Raw genomic sequence first — 20,610 nt, forward strand, 5'->3', positions numbered from 1 at the left:
CAGATCAGGGACCTCACTTTATAGGAGAAATTACAAAAGGATTGTGCCAGGCTTTTGGCATTAAACAAAGGTTGCATATAGCTGTACATCCTCAGAGCTCAGGACAGGTAGAAAGGACCAATAGAACAATAAAAACTGCTGTAAGGAAAGTGGTAAATCAACAGTGTAAAGATTGGGATCAGAAACTACCGCTAATATTGATGGCCATTAGGGTGAACCATAGCGTCACATGGTGTAACTCCGTTTAAAGCTATGACAGGAAGAGATATGAGGTTGCCTAAACAATGGTGGGTAATTGGTACACCCCCAGATGGATTACAACCTAGAGTGTTAACAGACCAACGGATGCAGAAGTTACTAGAATCTATTGCTGAAACGCATAAACAATTAGCGATAGCACTTAAAGCAAAGGTTCAGCAAATGGATAGGAAAATGGGACCAATCCTGCACCCTCAGGAATGGCAGATCGGTGATATGGTTATGTATAAACACATAAAAGAAAAAGGCCATGTCCTAAGCTCTATTGGGAAGGACCAGTTAGAATAGTCAATCAGGCAAGCCCTAAAATATATCAATTGGATATTCGACAAGGAAAAAGAAAGGTGTCAAAATGCTTTCACTCAGCACAGTTGAAAAAGTAGAAGGGAGAACAAAATTAATTATAATATTTCTCTTATTATAGGATCAGAAAAAGATACGATAGGAAAAACACAGAAAGAAGGAGTATTGAACGAGATGTGGGATGAGGAAGATTGGTACCAATCTGCAGCTTCCACTACCTGGACAAAGCAAGGGTTAGATGATTTCCTGGAAAAATTGCCCATTCTTGAACCAGCTAGAAAGATAGTCTGACATAAAGGAGAACATCAAGTCCAGAATAGAAAGAGATAAGAAATGGCAGGAGAATGGTTTCATGATTTACCAGATTTAAATGAAATGATGGACCTAATAAACATGTCTGAGGAGAAGTTAGAAGAGATAATCATGGATCTAGAAGGCATAAACAACATAGAAGAAGATAGTGATGAATTCAAGTCCACGGATAGTGGTAGAAACAACTGAGGATGAGGAAGAAGCAGCTCACCCGTTAATGATAACGCAATTAATAGTAGATGTTCAAGGGAGACTTTGGTCCTAGTACTGTTAAATGACCCAGGGGTTAGAGTAGGGATACTCTGCCACATTGATACAAGGTCATCAATGTCCATACTCAATTTAGACCTGAATGTAGATCTCGGTCCCTATACTCAGGAGACACTACGAGGTTAATGGAGTAGGGGGACAAGTCCGCATCCATATTAGTCAGCCCATGTCGATCAGCATAGGAAATCGGCTGATTTTGACTCACTTTGGGTTGATGCACAGGGGCATGGGAGGATATGGGATTATTGGAGTAGACGTGATCAAAATTTTAAATTGGCTTATAGATTTAAATCATGGAGCTTTATGGATCGCAGTATAATTTTACTGAATGTGTTTTACTAAAGATTTAAATATTAAAATAAGTTATGGTTGAGATAGTTGGGTTATTGTTAATATCATTTTTTTTAAAACAATATATTGTTAGTAAATGATTTAGGGAAAGTAAAGTTAATGTTATTAAAAAGTTTTTGTTAAAATAAATTATAAAATTGTTTTGAAAAAGAAAAGTCTCTCTCATTCTTTTCCGAAGGGGAAGCCAAATGGGGTTCTATTAATCTTGGCTCTTCTGGGTATTTGTGTTTATGGGAATCTACTATGGTGGTGTGAATTCAGACACAACACCAGCGATCCAGTGGGCCAATGATAAGGTTTTGGCTAATAGTATAGAGGAATGTGTTTTCACAATTCCTAAATTAAGAAATATAGTAATAAAAGTAGTAATGGGACTGGTTCGAATTATAGAATTTATGGCACAAAATTATAGGGGTAAGGTACTCATCACAGATGATGACCACAAATTTAGTATTTTATTCAGAGATCAAGGAAAGGGAGTATTGGCAAAGGTCTGATGAGAAATCACCACAACCTTCAAATTATACATGGAAATCAGACGAAGGAATAGGAACCATACGTGGTATGGTTAATGTAGGACCAGGGTAGCGTGCACTATTAGAAGGATTAAAAATAATTGCATGCTTGCCAAATTTATTGTTAAGTGCGGAAGAGAGGGTGAATTCAGGTATAAAACTGACAATTAAACCCAAGAAGATGGTTATAGAAAGAACAATGAAGGCAATCACAGAAACAGCAATAGAGTGGATTAAACCGAAGACAGCAACTATTGTCAACAGTATTCAAGGGTGCGAGTTCACAGTTTGAAAGGATGATAGGGCAAAAGCAATAACCATTATCATGGGTCCTATAAAAGCCTTAGAACAAAGTGTGGGAGATAGGAGATGGAAGTTTGTTACAACCTATTATGATGCTCCTAAGTGTTCCATTGTGTTTGCCTCTCAAGAACGGGGACACTTCATGACCCATGTGGATTATCATATCATACCAAAGCCATCAAATTGTGATGCTACTGATAATACAGATAAATATACAGGAATATACAGGAAAGTAGCAAGAGCAGGACAATGGCAATGTGCCATAATAGAGGGACCAAATGTAATGGCACGATCAGATAATTTAATCATATATCCAAATAAGAATTCTTCCTGTGCTGTCATAGCATGGTATGTCCCTACATGGAGTAAGGAGAGTACAAAAACAATACTCATACAATGGTATCATAATTTTGTTAATTTGACAGAAACTCAATTTCAAATTATAGACCCTCAAAGAGGGGTCAGCAGAATAGATGTTCAGTATGAATTATGAGTTGAAATTACATATAAAAATCAAATGAAATTACAGATACCATGATATGCACATATGATAGAAAGTGCGAACGAGGAAATTCGGGTCAAGTTTTATTTCATTATTGGTGTGAAGGTACTGTAAATATAACTAGAAGACGAGGAAGTGGGACCTGGAGAATTAATGGTCCACACTTTAGTTATCCTTTCTCTTTTACATGGATATAAAAACCAGAGTCAATGAGCATTGGTCCCTATGTTGTGAAAGAGGATATCAAGAAACAGTTGATAATAGATCCCACCTGTTCTCTAAAGAAAATAATAATAGATCTATACCATATGAATATTTCCCATCAAAATCCAGAATGCAAAAAAGTACACTAACTCATGAGGCCTGGAAAAAGTGGATGGAAACTCAACTTCACCTGAAAACTCCAACCAATAGAATGAAAAGAGATTTGAAGGGTAGAACAATATTAGCAGGAACAGGTGTGTTAAACAGCATAGATACCGAGGTATTGGCCAATAAATTAAATTCAGTGGAGAAACATTTGGGTGCAATCTCAAAACCTTTAACAACATCTCTGAATGATATGAGTGTTAGTCATCATTTAATCATGAATTTGCTTCCCAGCTGGGAAAAATTACAAAAAAAAAGGATCATTTGACTATTCTAAAGACAGTGGAGGTATTACAAGACAATGTATCCTTAGCTTTAGCATATATACAGGTGCAAACTTGGACAAATGATGTGGTAAAGAATATTATAAGACATGGAATGAGTGGTATTTTCTCTCTTGAAATAAGTATTATGTGGTAACATGTCTCAGAAGCTGAGAGGAGATTGTACTCTTGGTGGAGAATAGTAAACTTCACATACAATCCTCAATTAAGCCAAGCAACTATGTTTATAATTATGATGTCTAAAGCCCATATTGAATGGATATTTCCGATTGTATCACTTGGGTTAAATATTAACGCAAGTGTAATGCAACCAACTGAACATAAACTTTGGGCAATAAAGCAGAATCAGACATGGAAAACTGTGGAACTTGAGGCTTATATGAAAGAATGAGGGATTGGAGATATCTGCAGTAATGATGCGATTCAATCTTATGACATATGTTTAAATGAAGCAAGAGGAAAATGCCATTACCAATTAGATCCTTTTCCATTGTTCAGTTGTTGTATATGTTGGGAAAAAATGTGTATGTTTAGAAGTTGGTGCACATTATTTGAAGTAAATTACATATACAATGTAACCTAACCCATAACCCTTATGAAAACAAGTGCTTGTGTAATGTTACCTCGGTGATTGGTTGCAGTTTCCAGTTTGCATTACCCGAAATTGAGAATGAGGAAATTAAAGATCTATGTCAAATATGAGAGAATTAACCCAGTCGCATTTAGGACTGAACATAAGTTTAGTTAGTCAATTAATAAATCATCCTGAATTACAAAGACAATTTAAAAAGGCCCAGGAGAATGCATAGAAAGTTATGATCACTGTCCACCTTTCCACTAAGAAAATTGAGCAAGTAATTGAGCGTATAAGAAGTGATACTAAAAATAGATGGTGGGAAGTATTTTTAGCCTGGTCCCCCACAGCAACGGGATTCTTTAGTGTAGTTTTACATCCCATTGTGATAGTTTTAGCATTCCATGTTCTAATGATAATTACGTTTATTGTCCTGGTATATTGGATCAAGCTAAAATTCAAACAACTAAAGTACATGCAGATCCCCTACCTGAAAAGGATATATTGACACACCAAGGAGTGTAACCAAAGTGAGAATCGAGAGTGATGAGGGATTGTGCCAGTATGAAGATATAACGGCTCGGTTTCCGGCAAAGGAAAGCCTTGAGTCTGCTCTGGACAAGACTCCATGCCCATTGAACTCATTGGATTATGAAAATGGTGGATAGATAAACGAGTCTATCATACCAGCAAGGAGGGGAGTGTTACCAGAGGCTTTCTTTTACTTTTCTTTTTCACTTGCTTAACTTCTGTGTAGTTTGCAGCACCTTGGAGAGAGAGACTGACAGCCAGAGAAGGGGGTGGGGGATGGGGAAGTGAGAAACATTGTAACAATTCACCTCTCCCAATTAGCATTTCAAAGGTAGTGTTAGCATCAGAGTGCTTTAGTGTGCAAGAAATAGTTCGTTTTAAGTTAGATGTTTTAGAGAAATTATAATTAATGATAGTTTGTAGTTAAAAATCCAACATTGCCACCACTATTTTCTATTAGGAACTCCCAAGATGGAGAACACAAACTAAATTGATGAATAGCAAATCAGAAACAAGGGTTGAAGAAAGTTTAGGAGGATGACTCAAAACACCTGCAGGGATGGGGCAGAAGGAGGAGTAGCTATGACGTAAGGGTAAAGCTGATTGGTTGACCTTTCAAGCTGCCTGCTCCCTGCATGGGTGGCAACTCATTCAGCCAATCAGAAAAGGTCAGGGAACTGAATATAAGGAGACAGCTGGCAAGGTAAAACGTGAGTGGTAGGAGAAGAAGAGAGGGAAGGAGAAGGAGAAGATAATTGAGACGCAGCAGCAGAAGACTAGAGAGATCGGAGGAAGAGGGAGGAGATCGGGGACTGGAGAATGTGAAAGAGTGACAGAGCAGAAGGACCTTAAGACGAATCAGAGAGATTGAGACAAGGAGTGTAAGTCTGATTTTTGCTTAATTCAAAAGGACTGCTTGTATGTATGCCTGTCAATAAAGCTGGATGCCTGCTGCTGAGTGAGAACTGCCCCACCCCATCTTGTAGGCAGCCGTCCACTGCTTGCAGAATGGTAATTGTTAATTGTTTCATGTTTGTTTAATGCTATATTCTAACACTGTTTTATGCACAGGGCCGGTACAACCACTAGGCAAACTACTCGGCCGCTTAGGGCGCCAAGATTTGGGGGCGCCGCTGCCAATCAAGACGCTGGCTGCAGATCACAGACTGTAGGGAGGACATATATGATAAGAACCACGCTTCCAATGTATTGCTCTCCTGCCATTTAGAAAGCCAGCGAAGTCCTTTGATTGTGAATTGATAATTGTACAGATATTGCTGTGTTGGTAGGTACATTACAGTAATAGCTCCTCTGTCTTGTAGATTGCAAAGCAGCCAGAAGGAGAGTGGAGCAGCTTGCGGCAGGAAGTGTAAGACTCCCCCTGGGACTGAGCTGTGCTGTCAGTGTGGTGCAGGCCAGGACCGGCTTGCACATGGCATGCTCGGAGAGAGGGCTGCAGGATTTCCAGGCAGAGGCTCTGCTCCCTGGGGACAGAAGGGAGGGACGCCACGGCTGGCAGCTCTGCGGGCTCTCTTGTGTGGAGGGGCGGCTAAGCCATTTTATCTCACCTCCCTGCGCCCCAGCTTTCTACCCTGCTGACCCTGCTTTGGCATGAGGGCCGTGCACTCTCTGCCTCACAGTTCTGCCTGCCCTACGCCCCCCTGCTGGAGCGAGAGTCCAGCATTCAACTCCCCAGCCCGGGCGCAGGACGGACTCGTGAAGGCAAAGCAGACGACACGCTCCCATTGCCCTGTTGCAATCGCACTTGGCCCACTGCTGCATGCCAGGGACTGGAGAGGAGCGCGCCCATTTCACGTTGCGGCTCTTTGAATCCGACCCTGCCCGCCGCCCCCGACCAAACCCAGATTGCGCCCTCTACCCCCTCCACACCCAAACCCGGTCTGCTTCCCATCCCCTCCTCAGCCAAACCCGATCCTCCCAGTAACCGAACCCATTCTGCTCCCCTTGCACTCCCCAGCCAAACCCGAACCCCCACTGACCGAACCCAGTCTGCTTTCCTTCCCCACCAAACCTGATCTCCCAGTATGAGGGAGTATCTGCCATTCTAATTTTATAAAAACAACAAGGAGTCCGGTGGCACCTTAAAGACTAACAGATTTATTTAGGCATAAGCTTTCAAGGGTAAAAAACCTCACTTCTTCAGATGCATGGAGTGAAAGTTACAGATGCAGGCATTATATACTGACACATGAAGAGAAGGGAGTACCTCACAAGTGGAGAACCAGTGTTGACAGGGCCAATTCAATCAGGGTGGATGTGGTCCATTCCCAATAATAGATGAGGAGGTGTCAATTCCAGGAGAGGCAAAGCTGCTTCTGTAATGAGCCAGCCACTCCCAGTCCCTATTCAAGCCCAAATTAATGGTGTTAAATTTGCAAATGAATTTTAGTTCTGCTGTTTCTCTTTGAAGTCTGTTTCTGAAGTTTTTTTGTTCAAGAATAGTGACTTTTAAATCTGTTCTAGAATGTCCAGGGAGATTGAAGTGTTCACCTACTGGCTTTTGTATGTTACCATTCCTGATGTCTGATTTGTGTCCTTTTATTCTTTTACGTAGGGACTGTCTGGTTTGGCCAATGTACATGGCAGAGGGGCATTGCTGGCACATGATGGCGCATATCATATTGGTAGCCGTGCAGGTGAATGAGCCCTTGATGGTGTGGCTGATGTGGCTGGGTTCTCTGATGGTGTCGCCAGAGCAGATATGGGGTCCAATAACGTGTATTAGTGCCAATGATCAATGCCATATTATGCAGTATTCGTTTTTGAAAGTTTACAATAAGCGATGCTCCCGGGGTGCGCAAGGTGGAACTTTTGCCCCGGGCACAAAATATCCTGGCACTAGCCCTGCCTGGGGCCCCTCCCACAGCGCAGCATCCCCGCCGCGGCCACCTTCTCGGGTCTCCCTCCCCTCCCCAGCGCGCTACCCAGCATGCAGCGGGCGGCGGGCTCGCACCAAGATGGCGGCGCCTCTGGATGAGTACGAGAAAGAAGCGGGCTGCGTCCCCATCCTGCACCCCGAGGTGAGGCCCGCCGCGCCCCGGGCTCTCGCCGCGTGGGGGGCGGGCTGTGGGTGGCGCGGCTGCCGCCCGCTCTCCGCTCCCAGCCGGCTGCTGTGCGGGTGGCGCGGCCGCCGGGGCGGGGGTGGAGGGCGCCGGCTGCGGCTGCCTTGGCCTGGGGGCCGGGCCGGGCGCGGGGGCGGCTGCGCTGAGGGAAGAGGCCGCCGTTTCCCTTACCCCGGGGCTCCGCGGGGCGAAGGGTTGGGGGGCTGCGCCCTGTCACCGCCTCGGGACACAGGGGGAGGGTCCCGCCGGGATGCAGCGCGGGGACCCGCCCCAGCTGCCTCTGGGGTGGCGAGGGGCCCTGCGAGCGGGGCGCTTGTCCCTCCCGGCCGGGGGGAGCGGTGCAGGCTGTGGCATCCCTGCCCGGTCCACAGGTGAGCGCTCCGCTGTTCGGGCACAGCTCTGCACGGCCCTGTGGGAGACTCCGCAATGCACATGGCTCCGTACAGCATCGCTCACTGCCTGGCGGAGCAGCACCCTCCTCCCCATCATCCCTGACACCGCAGGGCTTGTTTATACAGCATAGGAGGGTTACAGCTAAGCTACTGGTGGCAAACGGTTCAGACCTGGAATAAACGCTTCCTGCTGTTCTTGAGCTACAGTTTGCTGTAAGAAATTGGGCCTGGTCCGGCTCAGTCCAGAACTTGCTGGGCTGTGTGTGTTTGTCTTTACTTCCCCCCACCCCGCTCAGTATACTGGACAAGTGCTGGAGTATTTGTACAGACGCTCTTTTCTTAACCTGTGTACTATCTAATTTTTTAACATTCGCTTTAATAAAATTGTAAAATTACTTGATAACATGTAGAGGTCACTTTAGGTAATGTTTCATACTGAAAGAGAGCCCTTGTTTGTGTGTCAACCATGTATAAACATGATCCAGATCCCCTCTGATGGTTTATAGTATAAACAAAAGTTTTGTGTGTGAACTCTTACCCATCTAATATGGTGAGGATTGTAAGACTTGTTTTCTTAGCCTATGAAAAGATAAATAACAGGTGTGCCAGGTACCAGGTTTTGTCAAACAAATGGTATTACTTTTCCATAACAAATATTTTAAAGATGCTTTTAGGTTTCTTGATATCTAAAGAGACACTATAGTGCTAAATGTGACTTTGCGTCCTTCTCATTTTCATACAGGCTTTTGACACTTAGGAACCACTCCAGTCAACAGGAGTATGCTCCTAAATCTCATTTAAAAATGAGATCTAAGCTCCAAAATCAGACACTGCAATACCTAAGTGACAAGTAGTGCTCTGCAAACAGGTTCTTTGGTGGTAGCTTGGGTGGAGTGCAAGTAAATATGCTGCATGTTGCTTGTTGTTGTTCACGCTAGGTGATCACCTCCTTTCTAACTTTGAATAAATACTCTTGGTATCTGAAGTTCTACATCATCTCTTTTTATGAATGGAGTTTTCAAAATTGTCCTAAGGTATTTGTCTAACCTTCTGTAGCAGATACTTTCTCCTTTGGAGTGAGATGTAAGGGAAAATATTGGTCAAATATTCTAAAATTGCAGAAAACATGAAGTCTCCAGAGAATTGCAAAGGTCTGCCTGTGCTGATTGCATTGCAAGGTTAGAACCCTAATTTATAGACTGACAAAATTTGAAGGAACAAAAAAATAAAGCATGTACAAACTGTTAGGAGAATCACTGTGAGCTGAAAATATATTGCTGAAAATTGTTTGCTAATTTAGAATAATTATATTTGCAGAGTTCATAGTAACAAAGGTATTCTCAACATTGGTTACATTTTTGTTTTATATGCCAAAGTGGTGGTGATAAGGCAGTAAAATCAGATATTGTTTCTTTGGTATCTGAAACTGAATACAGTAGTTTACAAAGTAATGATAGAATAAGTAGTATAAACAATAACTATGCTCTTCCTCCTAGCCTCTACCCAAACCAAACTTAAAAATGTTCCTGAAGGAGACTTCTGTTTAAATCCAAAGAAGAAAATGACAGTCCAGTATTACTTTGTACAGTTAGATTTCAACCAAAGGATTTCATTTTAGACTCTCTCTCTCTCTCTCTCTCTTTCAGTCATCCTCTAGTCTTTCCACTGATTTCATTGGGCATTGGCTCAGGTCCTGGAATCCCTAATACAGATGATTTTTAAAGTAGAAGCGATATTAATATGAATGTTGTTGCTGGAGTTGAAAAAGAGACATTCTGTAGTTGCACTCACAAGATCCTGTGAACCCTTTGCTTGTGTGATGAAGGTCTGCACAGGCATATTTTATTGAAGACAATTGGGACTACTTGTGAGCAAAGTTGTACACTGGAGTTCAGTGTTTGAAGGATAGGGGCCTAAATACTCAAATATCCCCATGTACATTACCTTTACAGAAAAGTGTTGAAGGACACCAATTCCTGTCCAAGCAGGGCTTTGGAGCGGAGCCCGGAGCTGGAGTGCGGAGCAGCTCCGGAGCAGCGGAGCTGCAGGTTTTTGCCTGGAGCTGGAGCGGAGCCGGAACACAGCTCCAAAGCCCTGCGTCCAAGTGACAAAACTTGATTTTTTTTTTGTGTTGACAAGAGGCTCAGCTGCAAAACAGGAGATTAATAATGAATTTTGGCAGAAGGGACAGAGATGGAGAAGAGTGCTGAAAATCTAAACTCGTTACTTTGATAGGGGGCTCAGGGCTAGGGCAGATGGTTGGGCTTGGGGTTCAGAAGAGTGAGGGCTCTGGCTGGGGGTGCGGGCTCTGGGGTGGGGCTGGGGATGAGGGGTTTGGTGTATGGGAGGGGGCTGAGGGAGGGGATGAGGGTTAGCTAAACCTGACCTAAACTCAACCACTTTTCATAGACAAGATAGACCCTCAGTAGCTCTTAAGTACCTGTTATCCTGGCACATACTTGGTTTAATTCTTCACGGAGGCATCTAAGATCTTTTATTGAGAACAGCAACCCCATAGAGGTGGGTTGGCTTCTCTTCTTTCTGACATCAGCAGGTGTTTCTAGAGGCATTATGTGATTCTTCAGAGCTCTGGGGTGGGGCAGGGGATGAGGGGTTTGGGTGCAGGCTGCCCCCAGGAGAGAGGACTCCCCCCCAGCCCTGTCTCATCGCAGCAGCCCCGGGGTTGGGGCCAGAGGAGAGGCGCCTCTCCCCGCCGGCAGCAGCTCCGGCGGAAAGGCTCCTCTCCCTGCCAGACGCAGCTCTGGGACCAGGGGAGAGGCACCTCTCCCTGCCGGCAGTCCTGTACTCCTCCCCGTCCACCCCTAGCTCTCTCCTCTCCAGGCCCCTGTGGCTGCACGCCCGTGCGGCCCTTTACAGCCTGCTGCGTAGCTGCGCAGCTTAGAGGGAACTTAGGCAGGGACCATCTTTTTGTTCTGTGTTTATACAGTGCATAGCACAATAGAATGCAGGTTCGTGGCCTGGGGGCTGCGAGAAGCCGCGGCTTGCACATCCTTCTGCCTGCGCTATTTCCTGCAGCCCCCATTGGCCTGGAGCAGCGAACTGCGGCCAGTGGGAGCCGCGATCGGCCAAACCTGCGGACGCGGCAGGTAAACAAACTGGCCCGGCCCGCCAGGGGGCTTACCCTGGCGAGCCGCGTGCCAAAGGTTGCCGATCCCTGGTTTAACCTTTCTAACCTGCTCAAAGTCAAGTTAGGCTGTTCAGTGAATACATGGCAAATTTAGCTACACAGTGAAAATATGTATCTTGCTAGGTTTTCATTGAATGAGGCTGTCTTTCAGGAGCCGTTATTAGCTTGACAAGCACCCTTTATTTTAATCGTCACTTTATTTTTCATAAATAAATGGGATATCTTCATTTACCTACAAAAAAAGAAATACCCATTTGTAAATTCCCAAATCAGGAAATTCCAAAACCCAGGAATCTTCATTTGAAAAGCCAGTTAGGTATGCATATTATCGATTTATCAAACCTATCACAACATACACAAAACGCATCACTTAAAAGCAGGGAAATGAATAATTGAAGAGTATAATTAATCCTAAAACTTCCTATATGCTAAGTGATTAGAAATTATGGGTGCGTCTTTTGGATGCCAAACGAGACAGCTGAGCAGGGCCTCCCCAACTCTTGGAAAATCAGGCTTTTTTTAAAGTGTCAAGTTGAATGCTCAAAAAGCACTTGTTACTTTTGAAAGATGTAAGCGTCTGATTTTTATGTTAAAAAAAATATTTTTCATCACAGTACAACCTTAACACTGATCCAAAATAAATGTTGAAAGTACTGATGAAAACACAACACACAATCCTCCTGAAAAAGAAACCAGAAACTCTCTATGTACAAGTTAATAATATAAATTGATAAGGCAAACTCATAACTAACTTTACGTATATATAGGCGCTTTTCTGAATAACTGCCCGTTCAAGATTATTCTCAAGAAACAGCAATGATAAGAACTTTACCAAAAAAATTACTGTCAGTTGATTTAACTGCAAATATTGTCCATTTAAAAGCATTGCTTAAAAGAAAATACTTTGATTTTTGATATCAAATAACACATACATACAAAAATAAACCCATTATAATCCAGAGATCAGAGATTAAGGTTGTTGTGGTATGAATATTTTATACTCGAATAGAAATGTTTTTTTTGGTGAACAGTGATATATATTTTTGTCCTTAACTATTCATATCCTTGCTTTTTAAGTGTTTGGGTTTTGTGTAAATCATAAGAAACTATGTTGTTGTCACTTAGCAAGCTTTAAGGTGTGTGCATAGCTATTTTTTTGGGAGAGCAGAGGGAGTGTTGAATATACAAATGTACCTTGCGGATACAAGGAGAAGTGTTGAAGACCGAAGTCTTTAAAGGGAGGATTTCAACAAAATTTGTTTCAGTACTCTAGTCAAACTAATTGAAAAAGCTGCATTGGTATTGGCACCTGTAAAAAGTGTTGTAAGTTGTTGCTATTGTAAAGGAAAATGCTGGGTTAGAATGGAGTAATCAGTTGATTTACAGTATTTTTTGGTGCTGAACTGATGATGTTTGCCATTTGTATAATTTAGTTTCAATCCCAGGAGAGAGAGGGGAGAAATCAGGTGTACTGAGGGAATTTCTACAACTGTTCTCAGAACCTGTCCAATCTGGCACAACTTCACCATAGTATTTTGTTGTTCACTAAAATTAACACACCGGTCACACTACCAAGATCTTTCTGAAGAAGCTTCTACCTCTAGTTGACAAAGTTCAGTTTTTAGCACTGTTTTGTGTCAAGTACCATACATTGCAGAAGGGCACACTATTTTAATAACTTAAACTAAAGTTTGGAGACATGTTGATATGAAATATTGCGTTACTTACAGCCATGGCAAAGGATTGATTCAATTGCTAAATACTGCTATATAAGTAGATTCATGGTAAGTGAGGATTTGTGCATTGTTAAAATGATTTTAATAAAGCAGTAAATAGCATACAAAAATACTTTAATTCAAACTCATTAGGCGTTATTATTTTTGTTTAAACATTTGAAGATGAATATATAAAGAACTCCTCTTGGAAAATCTGCCTCTCACTGAGGTGGAGTAATTTTGCCGACGGGAGAGCATTCTCCCATGGTCATAGCCCATCTTCACCAGATGCGCCTCAGCAATGTAGTGCCTTAATGTAGACTAGTGCTCAGACCTGGTGCACACTACAAACCTATGTCGATATAACTATGTTGCTCAGGGGTGTGGAAAATCCACACTCCTGAGTGACAAAAGTATACCAACCTAACTCCCGGTGTAGACAGAGCTCTCCTGTCGGCATAGGTAGTGTTTTCACTAGGTACTACAGCAGCACAGCTGCACCAGTGTAAGTGTAGACAAGCCCTCACTTTTGAACAAGCACGACTTACTCCTCCTCATCTGTGGATGAAATCCCATGATTTTTCTGACCAAATATAGTGGTTGGATTAATGTCTCTAGTTGAGTATCTTTGTCCACCCCTTTGTAATGTAAAAATGTGCATCCGCATTGGGAAATGTGCAGGATTAATCATTTAGTTTGGTGGTTGACTTTGCTAAGAAGAATTCTTCCACTTTCAATTTTTGCCTTCAGTGAAAGGATTATTTTGGAATGCTTGAAATTAAAATAACAGAAGGCTTTTTCAAATATGTTTTTCTGAGTTTTTTAAGGAAACGCTATCCACTTGAACTTTTGTCAGTTTCCAAAAAAAGTTAAATCTTGTTTTGGGTACAAAACTTTCCCTTCAATTTTTTACAATCACACTTTCCAGCTTTATTATTTTTTTTTTTTTTAAAAGTATTCTCCCTTATTACTGTGTGGAAGACCCCCCACAGTTAAGAGAAACTGATGTACAGGGGAAGTAGGTTATACTCAAGTGCTTTCAAATGCACAAAGTAAACAAACTGAATAATGATAATTGGAGAACAGAGGACTTATTTTTTTGTCATTTTTGCTACTCCTCTTGTAGCAGTAAAAATATTGTGATACAGTAGGAAAAAAATTCCCAGTGAAAGTAAGTGTGTGTGTGCATGCGCGCGTGCACACACAAGTTCATGGTATCTCTTTAAACCAGGGTTTTATCGGTTGAGTTTTAGCCGAGGCTACCCCATGACCAGCTAAAATCCTGCTACATGTGTTATCTGTGCTAGGAAAAATTGTGAGTTCAATCCTTGAGGGGGCCATTTAGGGAACTGGGGTAAAAATCTGTCTGGGGATTGGTCCTGCTTTGAGCAGGGGGTTGGACTAGATGACCTTCTGAGGTCCCTTCCAACCCTGGTATTCTATGAAAAAGGTTATGTTTAGCTCAGGCTTAGTTAATGTGTTAGCTAAACCTGACCTAAACTCAACCACTTTTCATAGACAAGATAGACCCTCAGTAGCTCTTAAGTACCTGTTATCCTGGCACATACTTGGTTTAATTCTTCACGGAGGCATCTAAGATCTTTTATTGAGAACAGCAACCCCATGGAGGTGGGTTGGCTTCTCTTCTTTCTGACATCAGCAGGTGTTTCTAGAGGCATTATGTGATTCTTCAGAGCTTTGCAGTCCACAGTTTGAACTATAGTTTTAAACAATTAGGACATGATCATTTAATTGTACAGGAGCTTTTTTTCTCTAAAGGAAAAAGAAAGGTCTACTGGCATACGAAATGACTAGGAATAGATTAGACCTTGGCTAACCATGGGCAATATCCTGAGTCTGGGATGGAATTAGAATGACTAATGATTCAGGCCTGGATTCACAAGGGATTTAGGCAGCTAAATCCCAGTTTCAGGCTCCATTACGATTCACAAAACTCACACCGAACCCTGTAGGTGCCTAAACTCATTCAGAGTGAAAGTTCTCGAAGCACCCAAGTTTCTGCCTTTGAGCATGTGTACTGCTGCCTCATTTTAGGAGTCTGAACAAGTATCTCCAGCCTAAACTACAGAGCTGTTTGCTAACCAGGGAAGATCAGTGTTTGGCTGCCTACTGGATTGGGTCCCATTCGAAATCTAGCTAGTGGAGGTGGTGTTGCCCACCTTATAACTTTTAACCGAGTGGGTAAAGCACTTGCCTGGGATGTTGAAGACCCAGGTTCAATTTCCCCCATCTGCCGGAGAGGGAGAGAGGCTTTGAACACAAGTCTCCCAACCACCTCAGGAAGGTGCTCTAACCACTGAGCTATGGGATATTCTGATGTGAGGCTCCTTAAGGATATGTCTACATGGCAATAAAACACCTGTAACTAGTTCAGGTCAGCTGACTCAGGCTGCAGTGTAGACATTCAGGCTCTAGCTGGAGCCTGGGCTCTGAGACCCATGAGGGAGGAAGGTCCCAGAACCTGGGCTCCACCTTGAGCCCTACCGTTTACATTTCTATTTTATAGTCTGCAGCCCGAGTTCTGTAAGCCCAGTCAGCTGACCTGTGCCAGCCACGGCTGTTTTATTGTAGCGTAGACAGACTCTTAATTTCTCCTGCTGTAGCTGTTTCACTCTCTGTAAATAGGCTCATCAGAGCAGGGGCAATGGCTCCTGGTCTCCCAGGTGGATATCCTAACCACTGGACTGTAGAGTTGTTCTCTCTCCCCTCTCTTCTTCCCCCACCCCCCAAGTATTTATAGACTGTGGAACAGTCATTGGGCTAGAGAATGGGATGGGTCAGGAAAGGATGAAAGATAAGATAAAAGGAATGGCTAATCAAAGCAAGGTGCAACATTAGGTGTGTCCTAAGTTTTCCTAAATTCTACCAAATTTGAGAGGAGGAACTCTTGTTTTTCAGAAGAAAATTGCAAGATCGCCAATAGTTCACTCTACAATGCAGTTAATTGCTTTATGTACCCATTTTAGAGAGATTTTTACTGTGAGCATCTTACCAGTAGTATTGGTCCATGATAAGCAAGTAAATTGAGAGTTTGTAGAGTCTTAGCTCAATCATTTGTTCTCAGAAAACATATGATCTTCCCCCCACCCCCCCTTTTGGTAAAATCACTGCATCCAGCTTCTCTGTACTTCATGGGTCACTTAGCTTTGAGGATTTCTCCCTAGTGTAAGGTAAAATTGGGCACACTCCATATTAGGTAGTGATCCAAATTTTATGTTTTTCACTCTTTAGTCCTCTGAGGTAACAATTTTGAAAAAGATTGATTGTAACAAACTAAACTACACTTCTTATAATTACTAGTTCTATTATTTATTTCATTAAGTGGTTTAATATTTTATTATGGTTGTACCCAGATAATCTGGTCATGATCAAGTTGTTGTATAAAACACATGTGTAGGCATAGTCCCTGCCCTGAAGAGCTGATAGTCTAAACATTACCACAATCTCTCCTGGTTTCCTGAATTTCTTAAAGCTAATCTTCATCTGGTTATTGCATACCATGCCTTTATATGCAATTCTGCATTTTCACAGAAACTTTTAGTACTTCATTGTTTTTTGTTTTGTTTTTTGTTTTGGTTAGGATTCCCTTGAAAAGCATTGGTTTATTAACTCTATCAGAAACCAGAATCTGGCTGTACAAATTTGATCACATTACCCCTTGGCAGCAATATTACTTAACATTTTAAGGGAACAAGAGTCCTAGCCATCTGTTTTTGTCCTCCACAACCATATGTAACAGCTGTAAGCAACAGTATTTCACTCCACTCCTTATGTCCAAGCAGGCATGTTGACCTGCTTGTTGCCTCTTGTTATATATAATTTGGAGTTGCTACTGCTTCAGTATTCTGTTCTTAGACCACTTATTCACACAACCTTAAAACTTCTTTTAAAAAAAAAATATTTTTCCTATGGATCCTCTTCTATGTGTGCTTAGCAAACTTCTCCCCCTTCCTCGTCTACTTACTAGAAAATTGGGGAAATTTGTATTTGTCGTTGGATGGAAGATGGGCAGGCGGGATTGTTTGTGAATTGTGTATTTTGTGGGAAAGGTTGATTTTTTTTTTTTAACTGCCAGTCACTTGTTTCTGTTTCTAAAAAGAAACAAGAAAATGTGTTTACAAAAAGTTAAGTTAAAGTTAAGGTTGAAAGCTTAAATCCACAGATGTCAGTAAATCTCCATTTTAGGCTATGTCTACACTTGCCATTTCAAGCACAAAATATCCCTTTTTTTTTTTTTTTTTTTTTTTAAACCTTTGAATCGTTTACACTTTTTTATTTCTTTTTTTGGTGAAACTCAAGTTTCACCGCAAAAGAAAACCACCTTCACGAGAGGCATACAGCTCTTACCGCTGTTCTTTTTGTGCTGTTGTGAAAGTGAAGACACGTTCTACCAGTGTAAACACCTTTTGGCTTCCAACGGATATCCCATAGTTCCAAAAGTGACCATTCTGGCCAGCATCTCTGCTGCTCTGATGCCAGGTAAAGGGATGTCTGCCCCTCCCCCTGCAAGTCCCAGGAAGTTTGAAACTCCCTTTCCCTTTGCTTGTAGATGTGGCAGGGCAAGCAGCCAGACAGCAGGGGGTGTTTAAAAAAAAGGCCAGGAAAGAAACAAGGAAATAATGGAGCTGCTGGGACATGAAGCAGTGCAGCACGGGGCACTGAGCAGGGTCCCAGAATGCCTTCCGCTCACCCCCTCCTTCCCACAAGACCTATCAAGAGAGCTACACTGTGGGATAGCTTCAGTGCTGCTCTCATCCACCATGGAAGTACTGCTAGTGTAAATCCTCTCTGACACCTGAGGAATTAAGTGAGTACACAAACCAGCACTTTTCTTTCATCGGTTCCCTATCACCGGTGAAACTTACAGCGCAAAAACTCTTCAAGTGTAGACATATCCTTATCTGCTCCTATTCACCAGTGGTGTGTGGGATTTTCTTCATTCTCAAAAAAATCACTTTGGATATGTCACCACTGCAATTAAACATCCACAGCTGCCCTATGTCAGCTGACTTGGGCTTGCCAGGCACAGGCTAAGGGGCTGTTTAATTGCGGTGTAGACATTTGGGCTTGGGCTGGTCTGGGCTCTTGAACCCTCCCCCCCTCACAGGGTCCCTGAGCCCGAATATCTGCATCGCTGTTGAAGAGCCCTTTAGCCGGAACCCTGCAAGCCCAAGTCAGCTGAGCTGGGCCAACCGTGGGTAGCTGCAGTGTAGACATACTCTTAGAGGCTTAGACTAAGCATGAGACAGTTCAGCTGAAGAAATTTTGTTATAAGGGACTTGGATAGGCTCTTTCAACCTGTTAATCCTAGTTTGCTCTGATCAAAGTTGAAATATTAAGTTACATCTATTTACTACCTCCTTCCTTCTTTGCTTATACCTCCTTTCTTTTTCTATCTCAACTGCAGTTTTTCTTTTTTCCTATATTATTAAATCATGATGTATATTTTCCTTTTGTCTTTCTACACTCTTACTTATCCCTTTCTCTGCCTTGTGTGCTCACGTCTCTCATATTGTTTTTGCTTTCTACCATACTTCTTTTTTCCACTTTATCCCAAAAATCTTTTCCATCCACAGTCACCCATGCATCTACACATGAAGCTCTCAAATTTTACCAGGCAACAAATGGTCAGAGTATAAAACCTGTTAACCATAGATGGATGTGAATGATTGACATTGCATCTGCTGCCCGGAGAATCCATCTCCAGCCCCTTAGCTGCTCAGAAAGTGTGTGTGCTGGGATTTCTAACAATGTGCTATCCCTGAACAGTGCTCATGGCTCCATGTTTCATATCTGTGTCTGGCTAGTAAGTGTCTGATAAACTGGAAGCTCTCACCCCCACTTGTGTGGAAGGAAGGAGCTTCCTCCTCTCTTCTTCCCCCCTTTGGCCACTGAAGTTCAGAGCCACCTGGCTGGTACAAATTTGGGTGAGGTTCTCCATTTCTCTACCCTTCCCGCACATTTTTGAGTACTCCTCCGTAAGTCTGGATCTTGTACTAGCTAAGTCAGTGTGAGAATTTTGTCACTAATTCAGAGGAAGCAGGGTGCTGCTGAGTAGCGGCAATCCTTGCCTCTTCTGCTGCATTGTAGTCTTCCCAGTCTGCAGCAGAGTTCAACTGAGCTCCTTCTTGACAGTTTCACTGCTGCCCTTCTGACTATTAGAAATGAAAACAAGACAAGAATCTGGTCAGTTTTAACTGTTGAAATTAGAAAAAGCTTTGAGCAGCAACAGATGGACTGGAGTTCTTTTGAATTAGGAAGGCAATACTGCATTGGTTGATTAATGTTTGGTGTTTTTTCTTTGCAGCCACAGAGTTAGAAATTGTTGGTTTCTTAATGGGTTTATGTTTCAAAGGTGATTCTCAGAGAGAATATCTTTCTCACTAGATGTGGAAAAATACTGAGAATATCTCTTCTGTTTAGGTTGGAAAGGTTCTGAACCCCATCTGTGAAGAGAGAGTGACAAAATTTTAGGGTCAAAATTTGACATAAATATTGACTAACCATCAGTTTGAAATGAATTCAATTAAAAAAATAAGTCAAAAGTAGCTTCTGGTGATAAACCTGAACCTGCCAGTTTTGGGTGTTGCAGCCATATTTTCCCGTTTTTTAAAATGTTTTTTTTTCCCCATGCTATTGAGTAAGAGCCCACATAAAGCTGGAAAATGGTGACAGTGAAATAAGGAAACTGACTATGTAAAGAGCTGTCAAATGCACAAAGTAAACCAAGTGGGGGAGGGAGGGAATGAGAAGCTATTTTTTTGTTAATCTTTGTGACTGTTGTCTTTTTGTTACTTTAATAATGGTAGGTAAAACATTCTCAGAGTAGGATTTGTAATTTGATAGTTTCCTTTTAAATTAACTGGGCGGAAAGTAATCTGTATTTTCACATGCTTTAATCTTCCATTCCACCAGAAAATAAAAACAGCTGACTAATTTATTGGGCCAAACTCAACCCTCCTATAACTCCATTTAACTCAGCGACACCTGGGATGAATTTGGTTTATTATTCCCAAATCAGATTGACAGGCCGCTTCATTTGGGTAGCCTCCTATTAACTTCCCTGGGGCTCCAGGCAGGTTGAGGGTTCTGTCTGTGTGGAGTGCTTGCAGGGTCAAGGTTATAATCCATCATGATGGTGCACAGTATTGTGTTTTGACATCCAGTGCTTTTAAGATTGAAGTAATTTAAAATTAAATTTAAAAAGCCATATTAAATTCATCTTTCAAAGTATTAGAAAATGTTTGGGAAATGAAAAAGGGCTGTGCTGGCAGGGGAACAAATTTTCTAGCTTCTATGACTGTATTACCAAAAAAATTTAAAAAACCTAAAAAGTAAATTTAAGTGACAATGCATTTTTATGTGATTTAATAGTTTAAAACAGGGGTGGCCAACCTGAGCCTGAGAAGGAGCCAGAATTTACCAATGTACATTGCCAAAGAGCCACAGTAATAGGTCAGCAGCCCCGCATCAGCTCACCCCCACCACCCCCCGGCTCCCAGCGCCTCGTGCCCACCGGCAGCCCAGCTGATCGGCGCCTCCCCCTCCCTCCCTGCACCTCCCGATCAGCTGTTTCGTGGCGTGCAGGAGGCTCTGGAGGGGAAGAGGGGAGAAGCAAGGGTACTGCAGGCTCAGGGGAGGGGGCGGGAAAGGATGGAGTAGGGGCAGGGCCTGTGGCA

The 20,610-nt window shown here is 42.4% G+C and overlaps 1 protein-coding gene across 1 annotated transcript in view; it reads left to right on the top strand.

Annotated features, from left to right (window-relative positions):
* Positions 1–7,540: 7,540 nt before the first annotated feature.
* The window catches only part of ZDHHC17 (zinc finger DHHC-type containing 17), a 127,260-nt gene continuing 114,190 nt past the window's right edge, over positions 7,541–20,610 (top strand). Inside the window, exon 1 of the mRNA XM_026648817.1 lies at positions 7,541–7,613. Coding sequence (XP_026504602.1) covers positions 7,551–7,613 — 63 coding nt within the window. The 5' untranslated portion in view covers positions 7,541–7,550. The remainder of the gene's footprint in view (positions 7,614–20,610) is intronic.

The sequence above is a fragment of the Terrapene carolina genome, unplaced genomic scaffold, assembly GCF_002925995.2.
Source record: "Terrapene carolina triunguis isolate 2854851 unplaced genomic scaffold, T_m_triunguis-2.0 Scaffold68, whole genome shotgun sequence".
Taxonomy (NCBI): domain Eukaryota; kingdom Metazoa; phylum Chordata; order Testudines; family Emydidae; genus Terrapene; species Terrapene triunguis.